The 23082-nt window shown below is 38.4% G+C and overlaps 1 protein-coding gene across 6 annotated transcripts in view; it reads left to right on the plus strand.

Annotated features, from left to right (window-relative positions):
• Nucleotides 1-23082, plus strand: part of Celf2 (CUGBP Elav-like family member 2) — a 788139-nt gene that overhangs the window by 269974 nt on the left and 495083 nt on the right. The window contains exon 1 of one of the 6 annotated variants that reach the window (XM_048812760.1): nt 19739-19827. The exons of 1 other annotated variant lie outside the window; for it this stretch is intronic. In XM_048812760.1, the coding sequence (XP_048668717.1) occupies nt 19793-19827 (35 nt within the window). In that variant the 5' untranslated portion in view covers nt 19739-19792. Of the gene's footprint in view, nt 1-19738; nt 19828-21066; nt 21778-23082 lie in introns of those variants that run through there. 4 more of the 6 variants (XM_048812761.1, XM_015495194.2, XM_015495199.2 and 1 more) reach the window with 4 other exon arrangements.

Consider the following 23082-nt stretch of genomic DNA (forward strand, 5'->3'; position numbering starts at 1 on the left):
TTCTATATGTAATTCACTATGCTTTTGTCTCCCTGTGGAGCTTTTCTGTCCCCAACTTTTGATTTCGTATCCATCCCAACACAATTTGCAGTAACCCCACGAAACTTCAGTACTCTGGTCTTCTGCATACACAAGACCTAAGCAGAGTCACTTGGAGAGTTTCTTGAGATTCAGAAATAGATTTGGAAGCCACAGTTTACAGTGATGTTGCCAGTGTGGTGGGAATCTCAGGCCACCAGTGCCCATCTTCCCAGATTTGTAGAGGTTTGTCTACTAAACAAAGCCAAGCAGAGGTAAACTAAAATGACCTAAGTCCCTATTTGTGTCCCTGCCCCTTGTTCCGATTCCTGAGGTTCTTCCTTTAATCCTTCATACACACCAGCATCCTTCCTTATATGGGAGTCCATATAAGGAAATGCATTCTGACATTGATTTTAGTCTCTTACAACTGAAAAAGTCCTGATTAATCCTGAAAACTACACCAATATCCTCCTTAGTTAAGGAAGTCAATGGTATTGATTTCAGTCTCTTGCAACTGAAAAAGTCCTGATTAATACATATATATGTAAGGCAAATTCTTCTAAGTATATCAACCTGTCATTCATTTCTCTGAGTTCATGTCTCTGCATGGATGGGAAACCCATTTACAATTCCATGTCTTTTACTGTAGCAAAGTAGAACAGAAATTCATTTATGTGACTGTTGAATAGGAAGGCCAGTTTGAACTAGAGAAACATCTAGATTGTAGAATGTATCTTACCAGAATGTATTTAGAAGTAGCTTAGGGGTTTTCTGAGATCTCACTTTTAATGAAGTTTCAAAATATAGCATTACATACTAGGCAATTTGAAGACTTGCCTTCTAATCTTGATTTTGCACGACCCTGTTATGCAATCATAGTTAATCTTTTGGGCTTTTCCAATCTAGTTTTGGTTGCAAAATGTAAATTAAGTGCTTCTAGATTTTTTTTGAAATCAGCTTCAAATTGTTAAATTGGGACACTTGTTCAGTTGTTAAATATGGACACTTTTTAAGTGTTTTAGTTATATAAAATACAAACAATAATAAGTGTCAGTGAGTATGTGTGGAAAAAGGCACACTCATACATTACTGGTGGGACTGCAAATTGGTGCAACCAATATGGAAAGCAGTATGGAGATTCCTTGGAAAACTTGGAATGGAACCACCAATTGACCCAGCTATCCCACGCCTCGATTTATACCCAAAGGACTTAAAAACAGCATACTACAGTGACACAGACACACCAATGTTTATAGCATCACAATTCACAATAGCAAAATTTTGGAACGAACCTAGATGCCCTTCAGTAGATGTATGGATAAAGAAACTGTGATATATATATACACAATTGAATATTACTCAGCATTAAAAGAGAATAAAATCATGGCATTTGCAGGTAAATGGATGGAGTTAGAGAAGATAATGCTAAGTAAAGTAAGCCAATCCCCCAAAACCAAATGCTGAATGTTTTCTCTGATATGAGGATGCTGATTCATAATGGGGATGGGGGAGAGCATGGAAGTATGGAGGAACTTTGGATAGTACAAAGGGGATGGAGGGGGAGAGAGGGGGCATGGGGGTAGAAAAATGGTATAATGAGATGAACATCATTACCTTAAGTACATGTATGAAGATACAAATGGTGTGACTCTACTTTGTGTGCAACCAGAGACATGAAAAATTGTGCTCTATATGTGTGATATAAAGTGAAATACATTCTGCTGTTATATATAACAAATTAGAATACATTTTTTAAAAAGTTGGTCTCGGTTGAAATACTCTTTTATCTTTTTAAATTTTTTTTTTGTAGTTGTAGATGGACAGAATGGCTTTATTTTATTTGTTTATTTTTATGTAGTGCTGAGGATTGAACCCAGTGCCTCATTCATGCTAGGCAAGCGGCTCTGCTGCTGAGCTACAGTCCCAGCCCTTTTTTATCTTTTCATAGTATCAATTTTGCTAAGCAAATCATTGTGATAAGCATACCCATACACTGCAGGCTTGTCCCAATCTAAGTGTTCACAAATTAAGGTCTGAATCAATGAACTTGGGATGTACCCAAGTGAACAGGTGGACATGGTGGTACCTCGGAGGGAACTGAGAGAAATCTCTATTAAGAGCCAACAGCAGTAAACTCCCTATTGCTTCTTATCCTTCCTAAAGGCAGAACTCTGGAGGAGAAGCTCTGGATTCCCCTTTAAATTGTCCCCATGAGATAATTAAAAACAGATCCTTTATTTCCTAGGAAGGCTCCCATATGGGTAAAAGATGTGAAAGATCAAGGCAACATATGTGAAAATGTGTCAAGTAAAAAGAAAACTCACTTATTTGAACATCTTTAAAAATCAAGATAAAAAAGAGAGTACCAGGGGAGTCATAAAAGTTAGCTCTAGGCCAGAGAAATGTTGCTTTTAATTTCCATACAGTAGAAGAAAATTTAATGCCATGAGTAACGTTTCATTAAAATGTATACCTTTAAAAATTTATCTTATCAAATTTGAATGGGAGAAGCAGCATAGGAGAGTTTAAACTGACACATGCTGATTTAGCATTTTCTCAATAAATAGGACCAGCCAATTGGTGAAAATAAATATATAGGCCATCGCTTTAAATATAAATGTGGGGTCCATTTTCAAGGAATATGAAATCAGAGAGGGAAAAATAATCCCACACCTCTTTTTATTCTTCTATCTTTTAAATCCAGGGGGCTTGTTGGGTTATATGTGCCCAAACATGGCTCCCTGAAAGTCCTATTCCTTTGGGCACTGAAACAAAAACACACCAAGAAAGGAACACATATAAACACCCTGATAAGAGTATGAAAGTCAAAGTGAGAAATTCTTCTCTAACCTTTCCAGCAGAACCACCCCAACAGAAAACCATTTGTTGCATTCTGTGGTTCAGGCTTTAACATTTTGTGTGATGGCTTGATTTAATTATGACCTTCAAAAGTCCTAAAGGCATTAATACGCATATAGGCTCATTCCTCTGACTTAAAGCTTAGCCTGTTGCATCAGTAAAAAATAAGCCACTGGGAAAATATAAGTCTCACTATTTGACAAGCATGTTGAGCTTGAACTTGGTTAATCTGAGTGCATTTGTTCTTTGACTTGAGTGATTTGTCAGCCCTGGCTATATATTACCTGGGGAACTTTTCTTCAAAAAAAATGCAAATAATCTAGAACAATAAAAGTGGACTCAGGGAAGTCTATGAAAACCCAGACCCCATCTAATCCCCATCTGGGATTCAGCACTCCCTTGACATTGCCCTGAATCCTGTCTGTAAATGCCCTTCTCCCTTCCTTCCCTCACACCCAGAGACCACCACCATCTTTTCCACCATTATCTTCTCAATATTCACAACCAAACATCAACTCCAGTCTAGCTCCACACTACATTTTCAATGAGCCTGGGGTATGTCTGAAGAATAAAAAGGGGCCCACAGGAAGAAAACAAGGGGAGATGGAGTCATAGAGGCAGACAAGGAAGAGATTTTGGGGATCTTCTAAGTTATGGTAAACATTTCTGATTTTAAACTAAAAATCAGTTCAGAGATGGGAGATCAGTGAGAAGTCTTAGGCAGGGGCACTATACAATGGGACAATGGCTTCTCTGTGTCCCTTTTACTCTTTAGCCAGTGGTTTCTGCTGCCTTTGCTCTCTGACAGGGACCTAGCAGAGGTCAACACACCCTCCTTGAGGCCAAGTCTACTGTATTCTCTGTGCTTCTCTATGCTATTTGGCCTAATTCCTTACTCCCTTCTTCTTAAAATATCTCTTTCCTTGAGATCCATGATACCCTCCTCCCTCCCTCCCCCCACACTCTCTCTCTCTTTCTCTCTCTCTCAATTAATCCTTCTATTCTACCCACTTTCTGATTCCTCAATATCCTTTGTGGACTTCTCTTTTCTACTCATAATGGTGAATATTCCTCAGTATTGTGTCCTCACCCCTAACTTCCCCTGACTTTATGTGCCAACCAGACCAGGCAAAACTCTTCTACTCTATAGCCTTTAAACACATCTCTGTTGCTAATGATCCCTCTGTTACAGCTTCAGCCCAGGCCTCTTCCCCAAGCTCTGGACTTAATGAATATAATTTCCCACTATGCATCCTCACACAAATGTCCCTGGGACCACAAATCCAGCATGCCCCAAACTGAATCCAAGAGCAGTCCAGACTCCAAAGCAGTCTGTCCATCTATGCTTCCTGTCTTAAAGAATGCTGCCCTATCTAATAAGCTACTCAAACTAGAATCAGACATATCCTAGCTCTACATCAGATCATTCCCTCCATTCAGGCTCATTCCACTTTCATAGCATATTTCTGTTCAGTTCCTCTTCTTTCTTCCCACCACACCTGCCTCCGTGCGGATCTTCACTCTTGTCTATTTCAAGTTCACGTTTCCTAACTGGTTTCCTTGCCTCCAGTCTTGCTTCCTTCCAGCTCCTATCTCAACTGAAGTCGGGATAATCTCTGTAATGTGCAAATGATTGTGCACACCCCTGCTTAAATCAATAAAGAGCCTGTGCCGGGGATCCAGGAAGGCTCCACAGAGGAGATGACATTTGAGTTTAGGTGGGACAGTAGATTATGGGTCTTGATGACCAACCAGATACCCTATCGGGCCTGGGCAGAACTTGCTTACACATGCATTCCTGTGAGGGCAATGCAAACAGAACAAAAATGGATCTAGCAAGACACTGAGTGTGGACCTCCTAAAAGAAATTTGTAGAGCCTAGTGGGTCAAGATGGGCATTTGAACAAGCATGAGTTGTTCATTCTCATTCACACCTGTTTCCTTCTCTGTGCTGTCATCTCTGCATGACTTACCTTTATACAATGGATTACAGTTCCCACACTGTGTCCATTTGACGCTCACCTGTAGTAAAATATCTCTAAGCCTTAAGGAACAGAAAACTCATAAGCCAAAAATTTCAGGTTCATTTTGCCTTACTTTCTCTGCCACGTCAATTAAACAGCTGTCACATACAGTTCGTGTGGTACCAGGACTATGAATGAGGCCCAGGCACTTTGAGTGAATCCTTCCTCAAACCAGGGCCTGAGTCAAGGTGCTCCTTTATTCTTTATCCAATGACTTTATTCTTGAGCTCCCTTTCCTTCCACTCCACTCTCCTTCCTCTTTCTCCTTCTCTGTTTGCTCTTCCTCTCTTCTTTCCCCCATGTTTGTCTCCCTCCCGTCATTTGTTACCAAGCATGAGTCCCAGCTCTGCTGATAACAAACTGAATGGCCATGAACATCTCACCTGAGGGTTTTCACACTTCAAACTTCACCATTTCCATCTGAGAATATTTTTCTTTTTAAGCAGATTTGTATGGCTTCATCTCTAGAGATTTGAATTCAAATATTCTGGGATGAGGCCCAAGCATTGGTATTTTTTAAAATGCTTCCCCCAAGAAATCCTAAATTGCATTCAGTTTTGAAAAATCACTAAACTCACTCTCTCTCTATTTATTTCTGGTTTTGTAAAATGGACTCATTGACCTGGAAGATATTTAACCCATGAATTTCATTTCTGCAAATATTTCAATGAAATTGACACATGTGCATTAAAATAATTTGGACACTATAATTAGAGCTTATATATAATTATCTTAATATTAATTTATCTAAATATTAATTCTTATTATTGCATGATCATAATTATATTGTAATACTATATTTAAGTTTTTATAGATATTCTATGGCTGGGACAATGGTACAAAATGGGTTAATAAAAGTTTATTAGGGTTGATGCCTGAGGATCGAGCTCTGGGATTTGTATACACTAAGCATTTGCTATACCGCGGAGCTTATAGCTCCAGCCCTGATTTAAGAAAACATTAAACTCTCTAGGATATGAAGTCCCTTACAAAGCCTCCACCATTCCAGAAAGGTTTTGTTGGGACTGGGAGTTAGTGGGAATAGGGTTGAAGTTGTAAGTTGGAGAAAGAGGGGTAGATTCCATAACTTTGTCCACCATGAGGTCTGATGGTGTATAGTAGAAGGGTTTGTCTTTTCATTCTGTTTTTCTTTGTTCTTCCTAAGAAAATCCCATACTTCCTTTGAGAAAAGTACCTTTCCAGTCATGTATTTAGACAACTGAGATGATTTGGATTCTCTGATTCTTTGGTTTGGTTTGAATATAAAATCTACAGTCTAATGACAAATGGAGCTTTCCAATCTCCCTCAACTCTATGAATGTGAATATCTGGCAAGAAAAAGAATAAATGTTTCCTGGAGGCCCATACTCTGGGCATTCTAAAGAATAGGACAGGTGAGGTGCCCAGCACATTTTGGTGCTGCCAGGTTAGCCAAGGAGCTTGGTGAACTATGGAGATCTCTTCCCAACCTGATCGAAGATGGGTTTGATAACTTCTAAAGGAGGGCTCACTTCTAAAGCCAAGGAGCTTAAATAGCCATAACCTCTGTATGGTCAAGGACTTGTTTGACATCATTATTTTGAATCCTACACACCATCACAGCACAAATTAGTTTAACATGCCAATGAGTCTTAGGTTGGGTTTTTATAGATATTCTATGGCTGAGACAATAGTACAAAATGGGTTAATAAAAGTTTTATAAGGGTTGATGCCTGAGGATGGAGCTCTGGGATTTGTGTACACTAAGCATTTGCTATACCACTGAGCTATAGCTCCAGCCCTGATTTAAGAAAACTTGAGTAACTACCTCACTTGAGGCTTAGCAGGTTTCAAAAAGCAACATGCCTATTGATAAACATCCTCCTCTTCTTGAATTGTCATAGAGACACTGAGAAAGCAAATAATTTCATCAAAGAAAATGTTCTGTGAAAGTGAACCCACTTACCAAAAATAATGACAGTCTTAAGTGTATGTCTCAGGGTTCTCTAGGGGAATATAACCAATTATTGGTTCATTCAATTAGAGTCTAAGAAGTCCAAGATTGGCCATTTATAAGCTAGAGGTCCAGGAAAGCCAGTGATATAATTTGGTCCAAGTCAAAGCTCCAGAGAACTAGGGAGAAACTGTTAGCATAAATCCCAATCCAAAGGCAGAAGAAAATGAGCTAAAGTGTCCCAGCTCAATGAATGAGGCAGATAAAAGGGGGCAAGTTTCTTCTTGTTCCACAGCCTTTCGTTCTATCCAGGTCCTCAATGGATGGGATGATGCCCATCCACATTGGGAAGGGCAGTCCACATGGGTGAGTCCACCAGATAACATGCTACTCTCATCTGGAAACTCTCACACAGATGTAGCTGAAAATGAGGCTCAATCTTGATACTCTGTGTCACAATCAACTTGACACAAAGTTAACCATCATAGTGGCCAACTCCAGCTCACCAGTAGACAATACTTATGAGATGTCCAAAAATTGGTAGTATTATGTATTTTCTTTTTTCCTCAGTATCTCCTCTTAACTGTTCTTCTTTCTGAGGGAGGACAGATTCACCTTTCTTTGTTTTCTTACAACCAGACCATTCACATTCTTCTATGATGTCCATCCATTAAGAATGAGGTTTTCTATTCCATCAGTCTCATGGTCTATGATGAGTCAGACTTGAACACTAATTCACTTGGGGAGAGCGATAGACCTAGATAGAATTGAATGACTGAGTTCATCTCTGGACTCGTTCCTTAATGGTGTGCTCTCAAAGTATTTGAACTCTCTGACATTAAATTTAATTGGCAAATCTAAGGGGCCACTGAGTGGATTATGAATTAGAGTGACTATATGTTATATTTGTAACTTTTAAAATCCTATACGCAGTTAAGGTATGGCTCTTCTCTTTTTCAGAAAAAAGAAATAAAAATTTCTTCTAGTGAGGGATTTTCATCCTTTCCAGTTATTAATAAGCTCTTAGGATTGACAGAAAGTATTTACTGAATTATGTCCCCTGGCAAGTTATTGAAGTCCTAACCCCCAGTACCAGTAAATGTAACTTTAATTGAAGTTGAATCTTTGCAGATGACCAAGTTAAGTTATAATCATTAGAGTAGGACTCAATCCAATAAGACTGTCATTATAAAAGGGGGAAATTCAACCACAGAGACAGGTACAGGTATGTACAGGGGAAAGATAATGTGAAAACACAGGTAGAAGACGGCCATCTACAAGCCAACAAATGTCTGAGCCTCCAGAATCTAGAAAGAATCCTGGGGCAGATTATTCCTCATAGCCCTCAGAAGGAAAAAACTTCTAATCTCCAGAACTACGAGATGACAGATTTCAGGTTTTAAGCTGCTCCATTTATGATACTTTCAATAACTACAGGAAATTAGGTAGGTGTATTTCTAGAAGACCCTGCAGTTAAGTTCTGAGCAACCATGTTTATAGACTCCAGCAGGGCTGTCCTGGAGCAAAATGAGGTCACAACTGCAAACTGTTTCTGGAATTCAGATGTAGGGGAGGCTAATGGTGTGTGGGTACCTGCTCTCCTTACGCCTTTATCTCTTCTGCCAGATTTCATATTGGCAGGCTTGGTTCCATGAATACTTTCAACCAAAAGTGTTCAACTACAATTAAAAAATACTGCAGTTCAAAGTGTTTAATTATATGGTCTTAAGTTTTTCAACTCAAATTCCACTGCATTTTGTATGATGAAAACATCTAAAAGGGTTACTGTCGAGTATAAAATAAATATTCCAAAACTTTGCATATGCAAAGTCACTGGGGTCATATGCATTTGACTCAGGTTTCTGTTGCAGCCAGTCCTTATCAGGATTCTTGTGGTGAGCAATAGAGAAATCTGTGTAGTGCAGTGGTCCCCAAACCACCCTGCATATTAACATCACCTGGAAGTTTCAAATGAAATCAGTATGTCAAAGAGAAATCTGTACTACTATGTTTGTTGTAGCAATATTCACAATAAAATACCTATGGAATCAACATAAGTTGACTGAACTAATAAAAATGTGGTCTTGGACTTTACAGGAGTCAATAAAGATGATCCAAAGCTACAGGAAAGCACACAGTTGGTCAATCACAATGTAGGTCTAAATGATAAAAAGTTTCCAATCATGCCTTTTTGATCCATCTTTAAAAAAAAAATCCTACGGAGTCTTAATTCTTCTAAAAGGAAGTTATAGAGCAGAAACCTTGAAACACATTTTTATGGTTTTGATATGAGCTATATCCCACATGGCTTATGTAGCAATGTGGGAATATTCAGAGGAAAAATGATTAGATCATGAGAGCTATAACCTAATCAGTGAATTAATTCTCTTGATGGATTAATAATTTGAATGAGTTACATGTTGGTAAGAGGACTCATGGGGCGTGGCTAAAGAAAATAGGTCACTGGGGGCATGCTCTCAGGAATTCTATTTTGTCCCTGGTTTCTCTCTCTCTCTTCTCTGTGTCCTGGCTACCATGAACTGAACAGCCTTCCTCCACTTTGCTCTTAAACAATGATGTGTCAATCTATAGGCCCAGAGCAATGGAGTCAGGCAAGCCTGGACTGAGACCTCTGAAACTATGAGTCCCAAATAAACGTTTCCTCCTCTAAGTTGTTTTTGTCAGGTATTTTGGTTATAGCAATGAAAAGCTAACTAATACACATATCTATATCACTCAATCTGCTATTACAACTTCTCTGTACTCTGTGACTCAACTCAAAGAATAGAAATCAAATCACCAGAAAACAAATAGATCGCCTTATTTGTATGAGATCACAGAGAAGTAAAGAGATAGATGGATAAATATATTTTCATCCTGACCAAGTGGTATGCCATCTCACTGGAGAGGTGATATTACACAAGAAAAAGACAAAGTGTTCCTATATAGTTAAGCAACATGGAAATCATAAACATAGTGAATGTAACCTCTCTCTACCTGCCTCTTCAGGAAACATACACCTCTGCTCCCTTCAATCTTAATTTTCCTATAAGGATTATGTTCTGGTAACAAATGTAAATATACACAGATACACACAGAGAAAAGCACTGAAAAGAAAGCTATAGAATACTGTCTCATCTTCCTTCCTTCTTGCTGAACTCATCATCTCAGAAAAATATTTTAAGTTTGCAAATGAATAATTCGAGATTCCTACTTTGTAAAAAGAAAACAGGGAGGAAATGGGACAAGAATTATGTGCTTTGTGTTATAACTTTAATATGTGTTTAATATTCAGTTATAAAAGTTCCCCCTTTCATTTCTAATTATAAACTGACATATTCATTTAAACATTGTCAACAAGAAATCAGAATTCTCATTTTTTAATGCTTCAGTGGGAAGAAAGCCCTTAAGGTTTGATATCACACACTGAAAAAAAAAAATCTCATTTTAAAGGTTATTATATCAAGACTTTCTTTGAAAATGAATTATAATGTTTCCTAGTCCAGTAATGCCAACCTAGCAGCAAGGATACAGCTGTTTTCTTTGCTGTTATCATTTGAACAATTTTCATTTTCTTTTTTTATTAAGTACCTTTTTAAAACAGAACATGCTTACATACAATAGAGAAATTAGAAAAACAATGGCTGGTTAAAAATGAATCCCAGATTCTTGTCTGGTTGTTTTCCCCAGTTTCATAAAAGTCAAGATTCATAAGTAAGAGAAAAAATGGTCAGACCAGCATGTTTCGCAGGAAAACTCCCCACTTAAATATATAAGAAACCAGCTCCTAGAGGCGCGTCCAGAATATTGGGTATATGCTGCAGTGATGCTGTAATTAATTTATTTTGAGCTTTGTGAAAAGTATTCTTTGTCCCTACATAAAGAGAGAGTTTTGTAGTTTTGCCAGTTATTTTATCATTACCCTCAATCAGCTGAGCCTGTTAAATTCTTTTTTTTTTCCTAGATTGAGTACGGTACGGGCTGGCTACATTGACTTTTCTTTTTTTTAATCCCTTTCTGTAAGGCAACTATCCAGAGAAGCATGTGTCCAAGAGATGGCATGGCAGTGCTGGCTTAAACCTTAAAGCTTCCTTTTCTAGTTCAAAAGCCATACCTGCTCAATTATGGAATGCCCTAATATTTTATAGAGCAAAAGAAACTGTGGCCAGTACACTGCCAAAATTGAATCATCAATGGACTCTACTGCTAGATTAGAAAATTGCTTAACATCACCTAGATATAATTGAGAGGAGATATGATTTAAAGGAGAAAAGACAATGCAGCTGGAATTAGGCAAAAAAAAAAAAAGCCTGTGTGGATTTATTTTAGAGTAAAATAAAGCCAGAAGGGAGCAAAAAAATAAGATAAAATTTTTGGACTCTTGTTTTTCAAAGAAGCTCCTGACAGCTTAGAAATCATGATTTTGTAACTAATAACATTATCTACAAAAATGTAAATGTATGGCTATATTTTAAAAAATAAAATCAGAGGCAGACTTTAAAATATGACTTGCTGTGGTTTTTCACCCAAGGTTTCATGTGTTGGAGGCTAATCCTCACTGTAATGGTGCTTAGGCGGTGGGATCTTTAAAAGATGGAGCTGAGTGGGGACAATGGGCAGAGCCTTGGAAGGGACAAAGGTTATTCTTGTGCCACACTAACTTGGTTCTCTTCAGAGCAAGTTGCTTTAAGAGAGCTTCTCTTTACTCTAGCTTCCTGTCTTGCCCGGTGACCTTTCCCACCTGCATATACTCATACCACTGTGATGTGGTTATCCACCATGAGGTGATACAGCCAGAGGTGTGCTCACCAGAGCCACCACCATGCTGTTTAGACTATCAGCCTCCAAAACTGCGAATTTGTTTATAAGCTACCCAGTTTCAGGCATTTTGTTATAGTCATAGAAAATATACTACTAGAGGACTTAAACTACTTTGTATTTCCCAGAATGATTAAATACCGAGAGGAGGTCATACTTTTCTGATTACAAAACAAAATTCAATGAAAGAACTTAGAAATAGAAGCAATGTAAAGAAAATGAAACACAAATAACTAAAATGATGCCAATACTTGTATCATTTTTTTCCTATTTCTTTCTGATCTTTTTTCCCATTCATGCATGTAAGTGTGAACATTAGCAGTCACAAACTTGAAGCCCCTCGTTATAGTTTGTTTGGAGTTGTGCATACGTGTTTGTGTGTGTGTGTATGTGTACAAACATATAATCAATAATTTAAAATCAAAATTCACATTAAAAAAATAGGATTTCTGCCATTCCTGAATAAAGTGCAAGATCTGGCCAGGTGTCATGGCAAGAATAGTTTAGAGCTGATGGAGTTGCTGCTTTCAGAGAGCTCTTCCTTCACTTTGCCTTCTCCTCTACTTCTTGTTCCTCCTGTCTGCCACTTGATGCTGAGTTTCTTTGCCGGCCATGTACTTTCTTACACTAGGCATACTTTTCTGTGTCTGGTCTTCAATAAGAATGGGAGAAAAGAACTAAGGGCGATGTTGGGATGGGAGGTATAATTGTGAAGAGAAAACTAGACCAAGATGACTGTTTCCAGCAAAATAAGAGAAAGGAAGGTCATTCCAGTCTAATAGGCTAATTTCCTATCTGCTTTACACTATGTGCTATCTCTGTCTCTGCAAAGCGTGAGCAATTGAACTTGCAACCCCTGGTAGCAAACTAAAATACTGATATCACATTCTACATAACATGTTATGTCCTGCCTTCATGTTATTCTTTTTTATATTTTTTTAATTTTTACTATTATTGTGTGTGTGTGTATGTGTGTGTGTGTGTGTGTGTGGTGCTAGGAATTGAACCCAGGGCCCTGTGCATGCAAGGCAAGCACTCTACCAACTGAGCTATATCCCCAGCCCCAAAATATGTTTTTGATGACTTCCTAATATCCCATTTTACAGATATGACATTGTATGTATATATGTGTTTAATACATCTTAACTTGATGGACATTTGCCCTTAATAACATTATTATAATTAGTACTTCCATGAATATCCTGCTACAGAAATCTATTTAAAAGGTAACTTTTAGAAACAAAACTTCTAGATGTAATAATTATATTTTTTTTTTAATTTGATACCTATTACCAAATTTCCTTCCAGAGAACAAATTCAATCCTCACCAGCCATGTGTGTGGGCTCATTTTCTTCTCTCTCATTTATCCTTTTCATATAATCATTTAAAGGTCTTTACCAATTTAATGAGTAAAATGCTATGTCTAATTTTAATGTATTCCTTTGGTTCTTACAGAGATAGTTTTTGTATGCATGGTTCCATTTTAATTTTAAATTCCATTTCCTTCTTTAAATTTTCTGGTTTTAGCATCTGCATGCGTTTTTTTTTTATTATCAATAAGATTTTCCTCTTTTATAGACCTATTTTTTCTTAATTTGCCTTTCATATTTTAAATGTTATATTTAAAATTTGTTTCTAACAAATGAATTTTTATGAACTAAAACATGGAAGAGTTTTCTTCATAATCACTTTTTATTTAAGATTTCCCTTTACAATTGTTTTTACTTAAAAGCCAGAAGTGAAATTACCAAGACAAAGCTTGCAGTAGCATATGCCTGTAATCCCAGAGGCTTGGGAGGCTGAGATAGGAGGATCACAAGATCAAAGCCAGCCTCAACAAAAGCAAAGCACTAAGTAACTCAGTGAAACCCTGTCTCTAAATAAAATACAAAATAGGGCTGGGGATGTGCTCAGTGGTTGAGTGCTCCTGAGTTTAATCCCCGGTATCCAAAAAAAAAAAAAAAAAAGATTTATCATCCTTATATTTTCCTCCCCCTCCCCCCCTCTCTTTTAATGGTTTTATTTTTACATTTAACTGTTCAAACTGCCTGGTATTTATTTTGATTTTTAATATGAATTGAGGATCTAATATTTTTTATCTTCTTACAGTTCTCATGATATTTCAAATGACATTAATGGAATAATACTTCTCTGTTCTCAGTGTTCTTTTAGATCAGTTTTTCTTTTCCAGTACTGGTATAAACACTGAGGGCCATATTCTATGCCAGTGATGTACTTGCTATATTTTGTGCCAATGAAACCCTACTATAATTGTTGTCTAGAGAGTTCTCTCTTGCCCTTGAGAATGTCTCCATAATAGAACACACATGCATGTAGGTTTTGATTTTTATATGGCATATAGAAATCCCCCTCTGGACTCCAGAAGTATTTGTATGGTTTCTGTTGCCCACACACTCAAAGACCTTTAATCCTTTTGTAAACTCCAGTAGAGTATAGATAAACAACACATACATGAGGGTTCAAGTGGGAGTTACATTCTCCTATAAAGGACTAATTAGAGATGGCTATTTACAAAGGAAAGTACAAAGGCAAGCAAGAGGCCATCATTGCTATAGTTGCCTTGCTCAGAAAGGACCAGAAGAAATGTGGATTTTTAAAGAGGGACAAACAGGTAAACAATGACCTTCCAGTGGTCTAAGAATAAACCTGTGGTTTCTGCCCTCTGCCTTGATCTATAATTTAAATGGTTTCAGTTTATTAAAACGGTTTATTAAAATCACAATTGCTCATTCACTTAATTGTCCAATTGAATTATACTTATGATTCCAAAAATCCTTTATTGTCCTTTCTGATTGTTAATCAGAAGGTTCTCCTTATATAACCAGCAGAAGTGTGACTGAAGCTAGATCACCTGGACCCTAATCTGGCATAAACCATTTCCTAACTACAGTGATCATTTCTCCTCTCTGTTTTGGTTTCCTCATCTGTAAAACAAAGATTACAATGGAGTCTACCTTGGATCTCAAAGGATCTAGCTCAGTGTAGATCCTAAAACTCTTCTCTAAAAGTCTGTATAAATTGTTTGCTTATTGTTGTTGAATAATTTTCATCAAGGCCCCCCCCCCAAAGTGTGAAAAGTAGATCAGCCCTGGTCTATGGATTGATTGTTACCATTTACAACAATTAGGAATTAACAATTAAGAGTTTGGAAACGCATAGCCATTTGGCGGAGTAATTTAATGACTGTTAATCTAATTTTCTTTCTAAAAATGTTTTTTATATTTGGTATGAATTAGCTTTCATTGTTTTTGTTTTAGCAATTCAATTTTATTGTATTTTACAAAAGTATTAGTCTGCAACATATCGAAGATTTTTTTAAAAGCAAGGAAGAAGGGAGGGAATAGCTACTCCTCCACAGTGGGAAGTACTGCCTGGCCAGGCAGACAAATGGAGAAATGCTTGGCATGCTGAATGGATCATTTGGTTGCTAAATAAATACTTTATCCCATGCTCAATATTTTCCTTTGGTGTAGTTACCACCTTGGATTAAATTAACAGTTAGTGGCTGTTTAGCTCTCTATCTTCCGGTGAGTTTGTTGCACTTTCACTTGCACTCAGGTCTGCTGGTCTCTTGGGTGGTAGTCATGGAAGATCACCCTTTTCTCTTGATGACTCCTCAAGGACGGTCTTCCAGGTAGGCAGTCCTCTAGGAGCCAACACTGCTGGTGTTCCATTGACTGCAACATGGCCACGACGTTGGGCTTTCCTCTAAAACTCAGATTTCCCTCTTTAAAGCCAGTGAGGAGTCCTGTCATTAAGCCTGAAAACCCAGAGAGACCTCAATCTGCCTTTTAAAGAAAAACAAACAAAAAGATAGTATGATCCATGTTTCAAGTTCTCTTCGAAGGCCTTCGATATGGAGCCTCTGAACAACCCCTCTTTCCTCTGGGCATTCCTGGTCCCTGTTGGTGTAAGATGTGAATGCTAACAAAGGCAGACTAAAAGTTAAAACATTACGTAGCTTTGAAAATCTCATCTGCCATGGCAGAACAGGAGTTAAAGCTCTATGTTTTTTCCCCCCTACTGGAAGTACTGAATTTGGCCTGTGATTCCTTTGAATGGCATGAAAAACAGCCGGCTGGTTTGAACCTCCTCCTTCTCTTTCTTTCTCACTTTTAAAATATGCCTGGCAAAGACCCAACATTCCCATCCTCCAGTTCTGCTCTGTTTTGCCCTCCTGTTCTGCTGACTGAGATTCCAAATGAGAAAAGCATCCCTTCCCAATTGTTAGGAGGGTCTTAGCACCAGTGGAAATATACTGATCCATATAATAACACATTGAGTTTTTCACTATGCTTAGCAGGTTTTGAAGCTATCTCTTTGGAGACTCTTAAGAATTTTTTTTTTTTAAGTTTATGAAGTGTCCCATAATAGCAATTCTCCAGTTATTGACGAAGCACCAAAACTCATCTTTGTTCATAGGCTTTTCATTGTATCAGGTGTTGTACTGTGGGCAAAACAGGAAAGCACTTGAAATTCCATTAAAGTTACATTCATTTATCTAAAAAAGAAAAAGAAAAAAGCCATCTTTGGAAGTTTGTCTCCATAGACATTATTAAAGTCAGGATATGTACAATACACATTTTATGTAACGGAAGATTAATGGCTATTCAGGTACTGATTTCTTATGGTGGGAGCTGTATAAACTGCAATGTTTTCACACTTTTTTCCATATATATATATCAAAGGTCTTGCAATGTTGCCCAGGCTGGCCTCAAACTCCTGGACTCAAGTCATCCTCCTGCCTCAACCACCAGAGTAGCTGAGACACACACCAGGTAGCACAACTGACTCCATTCTGAATGAAATAAATAGAATAAAAAGATGTTACCTCATTTTACAAAATGTGAGCTCCAGTGTTCTCAACATTATCAGCGTTACCAACACTTTAAAAATGTATTTAAGTAGCTAATTTTAGGACAGGAAGGATGAGTGGAATTCCCTAATTCCTAGCATTTGAAGATATAATCCTTAAATCATATCAATATTTAAAAAGCAACCTTAAATGGGGCTTCTTATGTTTAGTTTACAACAACTAACATAATAAAAAACTTTAAGGACAAATATGTATATTTAGATACTTTGTTAATACCATCAAGGATACCTTCATAGACTTCCATAAATGAAAAATAATGATCACACTGCTGTTGGTTTTTTATTTAAAAATCAATCCAGCATAGGGTTGCCAGCTAATAAAAACACAGGACACACAGTTAAAAGTTGCATTTCACATTAAAAGCAACTAGAAATTTTTAGTATGTCTCATATAATATTTGAAAGCTTACTTATTCCCTGTTTCCCTGAGATGCAACTTCAACTGGGGGTGCTGTATTTTATCTGCCTACTTTGTCTGTCATCGTTGCCACACTGTGGCCTGCTATGAGAAGCATGTTAAACTGCATCCTATTTCCAGGGTCAAGAACAAGTGCAGGCATTTCTTAGCTCCTTCCATCTGCCAACTTTAAAACTTGGGCACATCAACAAGACCAGGAAAGCTTCCTTTAGAGCAGCCGAGTGCATTTCCAATTACTCATTCCACATTCTTAAAAGGAGAGAACTACCCACTTGAAGAGAAAGTGAGAGCAGGAACTATGAAGAAAAGGCTGGGACAAGAAAATTGGGGAAGAATCTTTATCAGGAAGTAACAGAATCAGGAACAAACACGTTGAAGCAAACGTTCCCATAACAAAAACAAAACCAGAAATAACTAATATGGCATTATGTAAAAATTGTGAATGTGTAACTGATGTGATTCTGCAATTTGTATTTGGGGTAAAAATGGGAGTTCATAACTCACTTGAATCAAATGTATGAAAGATGATATGTCATGAGCTTTGTAATGTTTTGAACAACCAATAAAAAAAAAAGAAAGAAAGAAAGTAAATGTAGCATAATCAGATACCTAGAAAGAAACTTTGCTTTGTCAGAAATGGAAATAAACTTAGATAGGAAAAATGAAAAAAGAAAAGAAAATTTCATTTTTTTTCCTTGCAAAATACTTTAAAAAAAAAATTCCTGCTACCAGGAACTTGGACATTTTGTGAGAGAGAAACTTACAAAGACATCATACTTACCTTCCTAAAGTCTTATGACCAATTTGGTTTAACTTACAGCTAATGGGAAACACTTTTTACTTGCTTTATTTAGCTAACTCATGCTTTTAGGTGTTTCCTGCTCCTTTATTAACACATAGGATGAGTTCCTAGTCTTTTTCCAATGAGATCTTCCATAACCATATGAAAACCCACCAGGTATACTATGGAACCAGGGTAAATGTCCTGCCTGCCCACTCTCCCCTTCTGTACCAGCATTTCCCAGGGTGTCCTCTGCCAAGGCCTGGTGGGCAATGCAGATTCCTGGGCTGCTGCTGTCATTTACTAACTGAGACTCTGCATTTCTACGTGCTGTCACCATGACTCTAATCCCAATATGGATAGAAACCACATGTTCATAGGAGTTTGTTTGTGGGAGGAACAAATAGTAGGTTTCCTCTTTGCTTAGAATTGATTTGTTTTGTTTTGTCTTTGTTTATCTTTTTAACTGAAGAAACCAAAGAGAGAAGGAGGGAATGTTACAGAAATTTTAGTTAAAGGGAAAGTTACGAGATTTGTTAATGGGAATAGTAGGCAATCATGTACATTACTTTAAGTGCATAGAGCTCAACCAATAGGAAACTCTCAGGGGAGCTGCTATTGAAGAACCATTATAAGCAACAACAAAATAATTTGTTGTAAAGGGGTATGTTTATCAAAATTGAGAAAAAATAAGACAAAAAAAATGAAATCTCACATGGGAAGAGTAAACTATCATTTAGTCACAGAAAGGAAAATTACATTTTTTCCCCAAATTTCTCAAGGCTGAACTCAATTTTTTTTTTATGAGCAGAAATTTTCTTGTTGCCTTGCTGTGTTACATATAGTTGGCTCAGTTTCAAACAGGGTAACACTTTTGTTTTAGAAAGCACCCTCATATTTGAAGATAATTAATCATTATAGTGGCCTATTTCTTAGTAGAAAATGGATCCATTTGGTATGATCCATTGGAATCAAGAATGGAATCCTTCAGGGAAACAGAAGAAGAAAATTTAGAGTACATAAAAGTGTGAAGTTCATGTCCAGAGCCTGTGAGAAGATAATAGGACCTCAAAGTTAAGAGTCAAATCTCCATCCTTTTTAGGGTGCAATGCATCTTTTAAAAGATCCTTCCTCTCCTTCACCTGCAAGTACTTTGAGAAAGCGAGTTTCATATGATGTTCTCCCAAAGTTCAGATCTCTATGGTGCTTAAGGAATAGAAAGGAGAGACTTCTAGGATGCCTCTTACTGGCCCCTAACCTCCAGACTCCAATTCCAGCCCCAGGCAAAGGTGCTCTGTCAAAGGAAGGGAATGTCCAGCAGTGTTTGCTCAGGTGAGCTCCACAGGTGTACCTGCTAAGTTCTAACCCCTGGAGCCCAGGTCAGGTGCTTAATGTCTCCATGCTGAAAAGTCCTCATTTACACTGACAAAATGAGAGTGCCACTGGTCACTTTCCTCTGAGGAGTGAATGAGTAAATGCACCTAGAAACTAGAACAGTTCCTGTACGTGATAATGTTTTTCAGCTATTATCTGTTTCTTATTTTTAGATGTGCTGCAAGGGTTTACTTGAAGGAAAGATTCTACTTACTTCCTTTAAAAAGTTTTTACTACTGCCCTAAAGTAGTATTTCATAACTTACAAGGATTGGCTGGTCCTTTTGTCCTTTGGCTGAAAGCCCAAACCCTCCCCCTTTTGCTCATTAACCCTGAACTCCAAGCATTAAGGACTCCTTTCTCTCTCTTCCCAAGTCCTGAGTCTCCATGGCACAGTGGACTAATGATAATGATGATGTCATTATAGTTGTAGAAACTATTTCATTATAATCTTTTGTTTTCCTCTCTCTAATTTTTAAAGGGGAAATATTTTATTAATTATCTGAGCCCTCAGAACCCTTTGAAGGTACACTCTATATAAAAACTATTATTATCATCCACATTTGGTGAAGTCCTTGGGGATTCGAAGTGTTATGTAAATGTTTGCACATGATTGTTCTGTGGCCCAAGATTCACAGTGGGACAGCAAAGACAGCCCAGGAAGAAGCATGAAGCCCCAGAGAGGCAATGATTTTTGCACAAGGTATGAACTCTCTTTTAATTTTAGTATAAAGATAGTGTCGTTCTCAGCCATTAAGGAGAGCAGATAAGACTGACAAAGAGAAAGAAAATCTAAACTGAGGATCTGCTGGCTATTTTAAGTTTAGGGAACAGGATAATAGGGAAGGGATTCAAATGCTGTGTGAGGGAGAGACCAGAACCTCCTGACAATAAGAGCAAATAGCTTCCAAAAGCAAAGAACCCAGATTCTCTTTCTTGGTGGGTTTTACCTAAAGGCAAGAAAGTGGGATCCCCATTAGTCCCTCCTGATGATCTTAAGTAGTAAGGACATTCCAAAACATTGGGTCACCATGTTCTCTATACACCTTTCACCCTTCCTCCTGAGGGAAGTGTCCTGCTGGGAAAAGTGTGTCCTGATGTATCCTTACTTACTTGAACCCCATCCCCCACTTTTTTTTTCCTTTAATACTAGGGATGGAACCCAGGGCCTTACACAGTCTAGGCAAGACTTCTACCTCTGGCTAACATTTCCAGCCTCCAAACTTTGTCTTTTCAACAAAGGAAAAGGACCCCTATCAGAGCCTTCAGCTGGTCTTCGTAACTAGGCACAAAAGTAATTGTTTTCTCTTCCTTGTTGCCTGAAGTTCCCTTCTACCAAAGACCAGTGAAGCTGCATTTCCATTTATGGTAATGATCTAAAATTTTCCTTTGAAAATAAATGTGAGAAAAAAGTAGAATTTGCCATAAAGAAAGAATGCCAAGGAGAGCTCACGTGGCATGCATCTACAACAAACATCTTGGTAGTCTGAGTGACATGGCATGGAAATTGCACCAGTTGATTTGAAGGGTGTCTAATTCCTGGATCCCATGAGGACAGGAGGAAGAGGTCGGGTTGCAGAGGGATTAGCTAGAACCAGGACCCTCCAGGGAAAATGGAACCATGCATAAGAGGCAATGCTTATGAAAATCAGATATCAGTGTATTCACAAAGAACCCGCATGGGTCCGGAGGGATGAGAGATGAACCGTGGACACCCTAGGAAAACAATACTGCTCCGGGTATGTTTTAACATCTGTTATGCACAATTTCAGATGATCACTGAAAGCATGTTTGGTTTTATGTAAAGGACAAAAGACACAAGTGGAGGGAGAAGCCCACACCTTCTTGCCATGTTTAGAAAGATCATACATTTCAAACCCCCTTCCTGTTATTTAAAAGCACAAAAAAGAAAGGAGGGGGCAAAAACACTGTAGGAAAATCTCCGCTGCAAAACACACAGTAAATTCTAGCTTGTTAGCCCGGCTCCAAATTACTTAAAAAAAAAAAAAAAATCCTAACAGAAATGTAGTTACAGCCTCCAAGGGAAGCTCTAAGCCCCAATGTCAGCGTCCCAGAATCTAAGCCGAGAAGAAAAGGAAGAAATCAACCGAACCAGCCTCTGACAGGAATATGAAAGCAAAATTTCAGAGGCAGGAGAAACACCCCAAAGGGGGAGAAGACTGCAGCTTGCAGTAATCTGTAAATGATTGCTGGTAAAGGCTGGAGGCTTCAGGCTTGATTTGTGTTTGTTCCAAAAGAAAGCCAAGGAGGACGGTGTTAATAAAGAGAGATTTAACTCAGAGCTGTGCTTGGAATAAAGTGGGCTACAAAAAGGTCAAATTTGATCAGTTGGAGCAGATTACAGGGGCTTTAAAAGGTGGCATGCGGAACTGGAGCAGGGCTGGGAAGTAATATAGCGCAAGATTGATTCCGAGGGTGGAGAGAAGCCAGGACAAGCGCTTATCAGTCCTGGAAGGAGGAAGAGCCGCGCTGGGCGCCGCTCGCTCCGGCCAGAGCCCAGAGGGTGCCGCGTCCCCGTCGTCACCCGGTCCTGGTCCTCTCTCTCCTCTCCGGATCCGCTCGCAGCCGCCTCTTAGACAATGGTTTCCCTAATCTCTGACTTGGATCCCCTGAGAGACTGGAAAGTTTTAAGGTAGGCCCGCTCTGCTTTCTCTCCCCGCTGTCTCAGTTCACCGCCAAGTTCCTGCCCGCCCCCACCGCGGCTGAGCGGAGCCGGTTCGCGCAGAGCCCGGCGGTGGGCTGAGTGACAGGCACCTCCGGTGGGAGGAATACTGTTTTGACACCGAGACAACTTCAAGCAGATGGGGGGAGGCAGGGAATGTGCAGTCCTGAGCCTCCCTGGCGGAGGGGATGCAGATGCCTGGGTAATAATGGAGGGCAGCCCTGTTTTAGTGATTCAGACCCTTGCTCGCAGCTGGGGTTCCTCCTATTTAATTATTGGGCTTCAAGGGACACTGAAGGGACCAGGTGGAATGTGGCAAACTTTCTGGGACTTCGGGTAGAAAAAGTGGACTTGGTCACAAAAACCTTCCTAGGGATCCTCCTTGAAGAGAGTCTGTGGAAATTTGGTTTCCTCCTGTGACCTCTTCCCTCGCCTCCCACTCCCAGGTCTAATTTGGAAAACAGTGTATACAAAAGAGTGGGCCTTAAAATGGAAGAGTCGGATTTATGAAATGAAGTCTTTTTCACCTTTAAAGGTGAACTCTAGCCTCTTCATGTCTCAGAGGCCCAAGAGCTTAGATCCCAGGAGCTCAAAGTGGCCCAAGTTCATGTGTCATCCCATGTGAGTGTAAGCTGATGCTTCTGGTAGAATCCAAATGAATTGGTAGATTTGACTTAATGCTAACTGGTATTTCTCAGTGAAAGTATTTGGGGCAGTTTTTAAAATATAAAAACGTTAAATTGAAGGATTCTGATTAAAAGCAGTTCTATACAATCTCCTGTTTGGCCAAATAAATACCTGTCTCCAAAAAATGGTATCATAAGAGGTAGAGTAGAACCCAAGTAAGGAATGCAAATGAACAAAAGCAGACATATTACTGGGACCTCCTTTTCCTGCCATTTTTCTGGCATTAATTTGCTAATTTCTTTCTTCCCTTTTGTGAGTTCTGCCTTAGTGTTTGTCTAATTTTATTACTTTTTTCAAGCAACATTAATAGAAAAGAGCAAATAAAAGAATAAGGACCAATGCCTATCTTATTTTCTTTTTTAAATGCTTGCATCTTGCTTTACAGAACATTCTGTGTACATATTTTGTACATCGTGCAATATATGATTTTTATAACCTTTTCCAATTAACATGTTTCCATGTTTCTGCCCATATTTCATAATCCTAATTTTAAGGACTAAAGAAAACACCATTATATTGGTGTACATTTGTTTGCTAAATTATCCTGTTTGTTGAATATTTAGATTGTTTCCAGTCTTTGGTTTGTAT

This window comes from Marmota marmota, unplaced genomic scaffold, assembly GCF_001458135.2.
Source record: "Marmota marmota marmota unplaced genomic scaffold, marMar, whole genome shotgun sequence".
NCBI classification, from domain to species: Eukaryota; Metazoa; Chordata; class Mammalia; order Rodentia; family Sciuridae; genus Marmota; species Marmota marmota.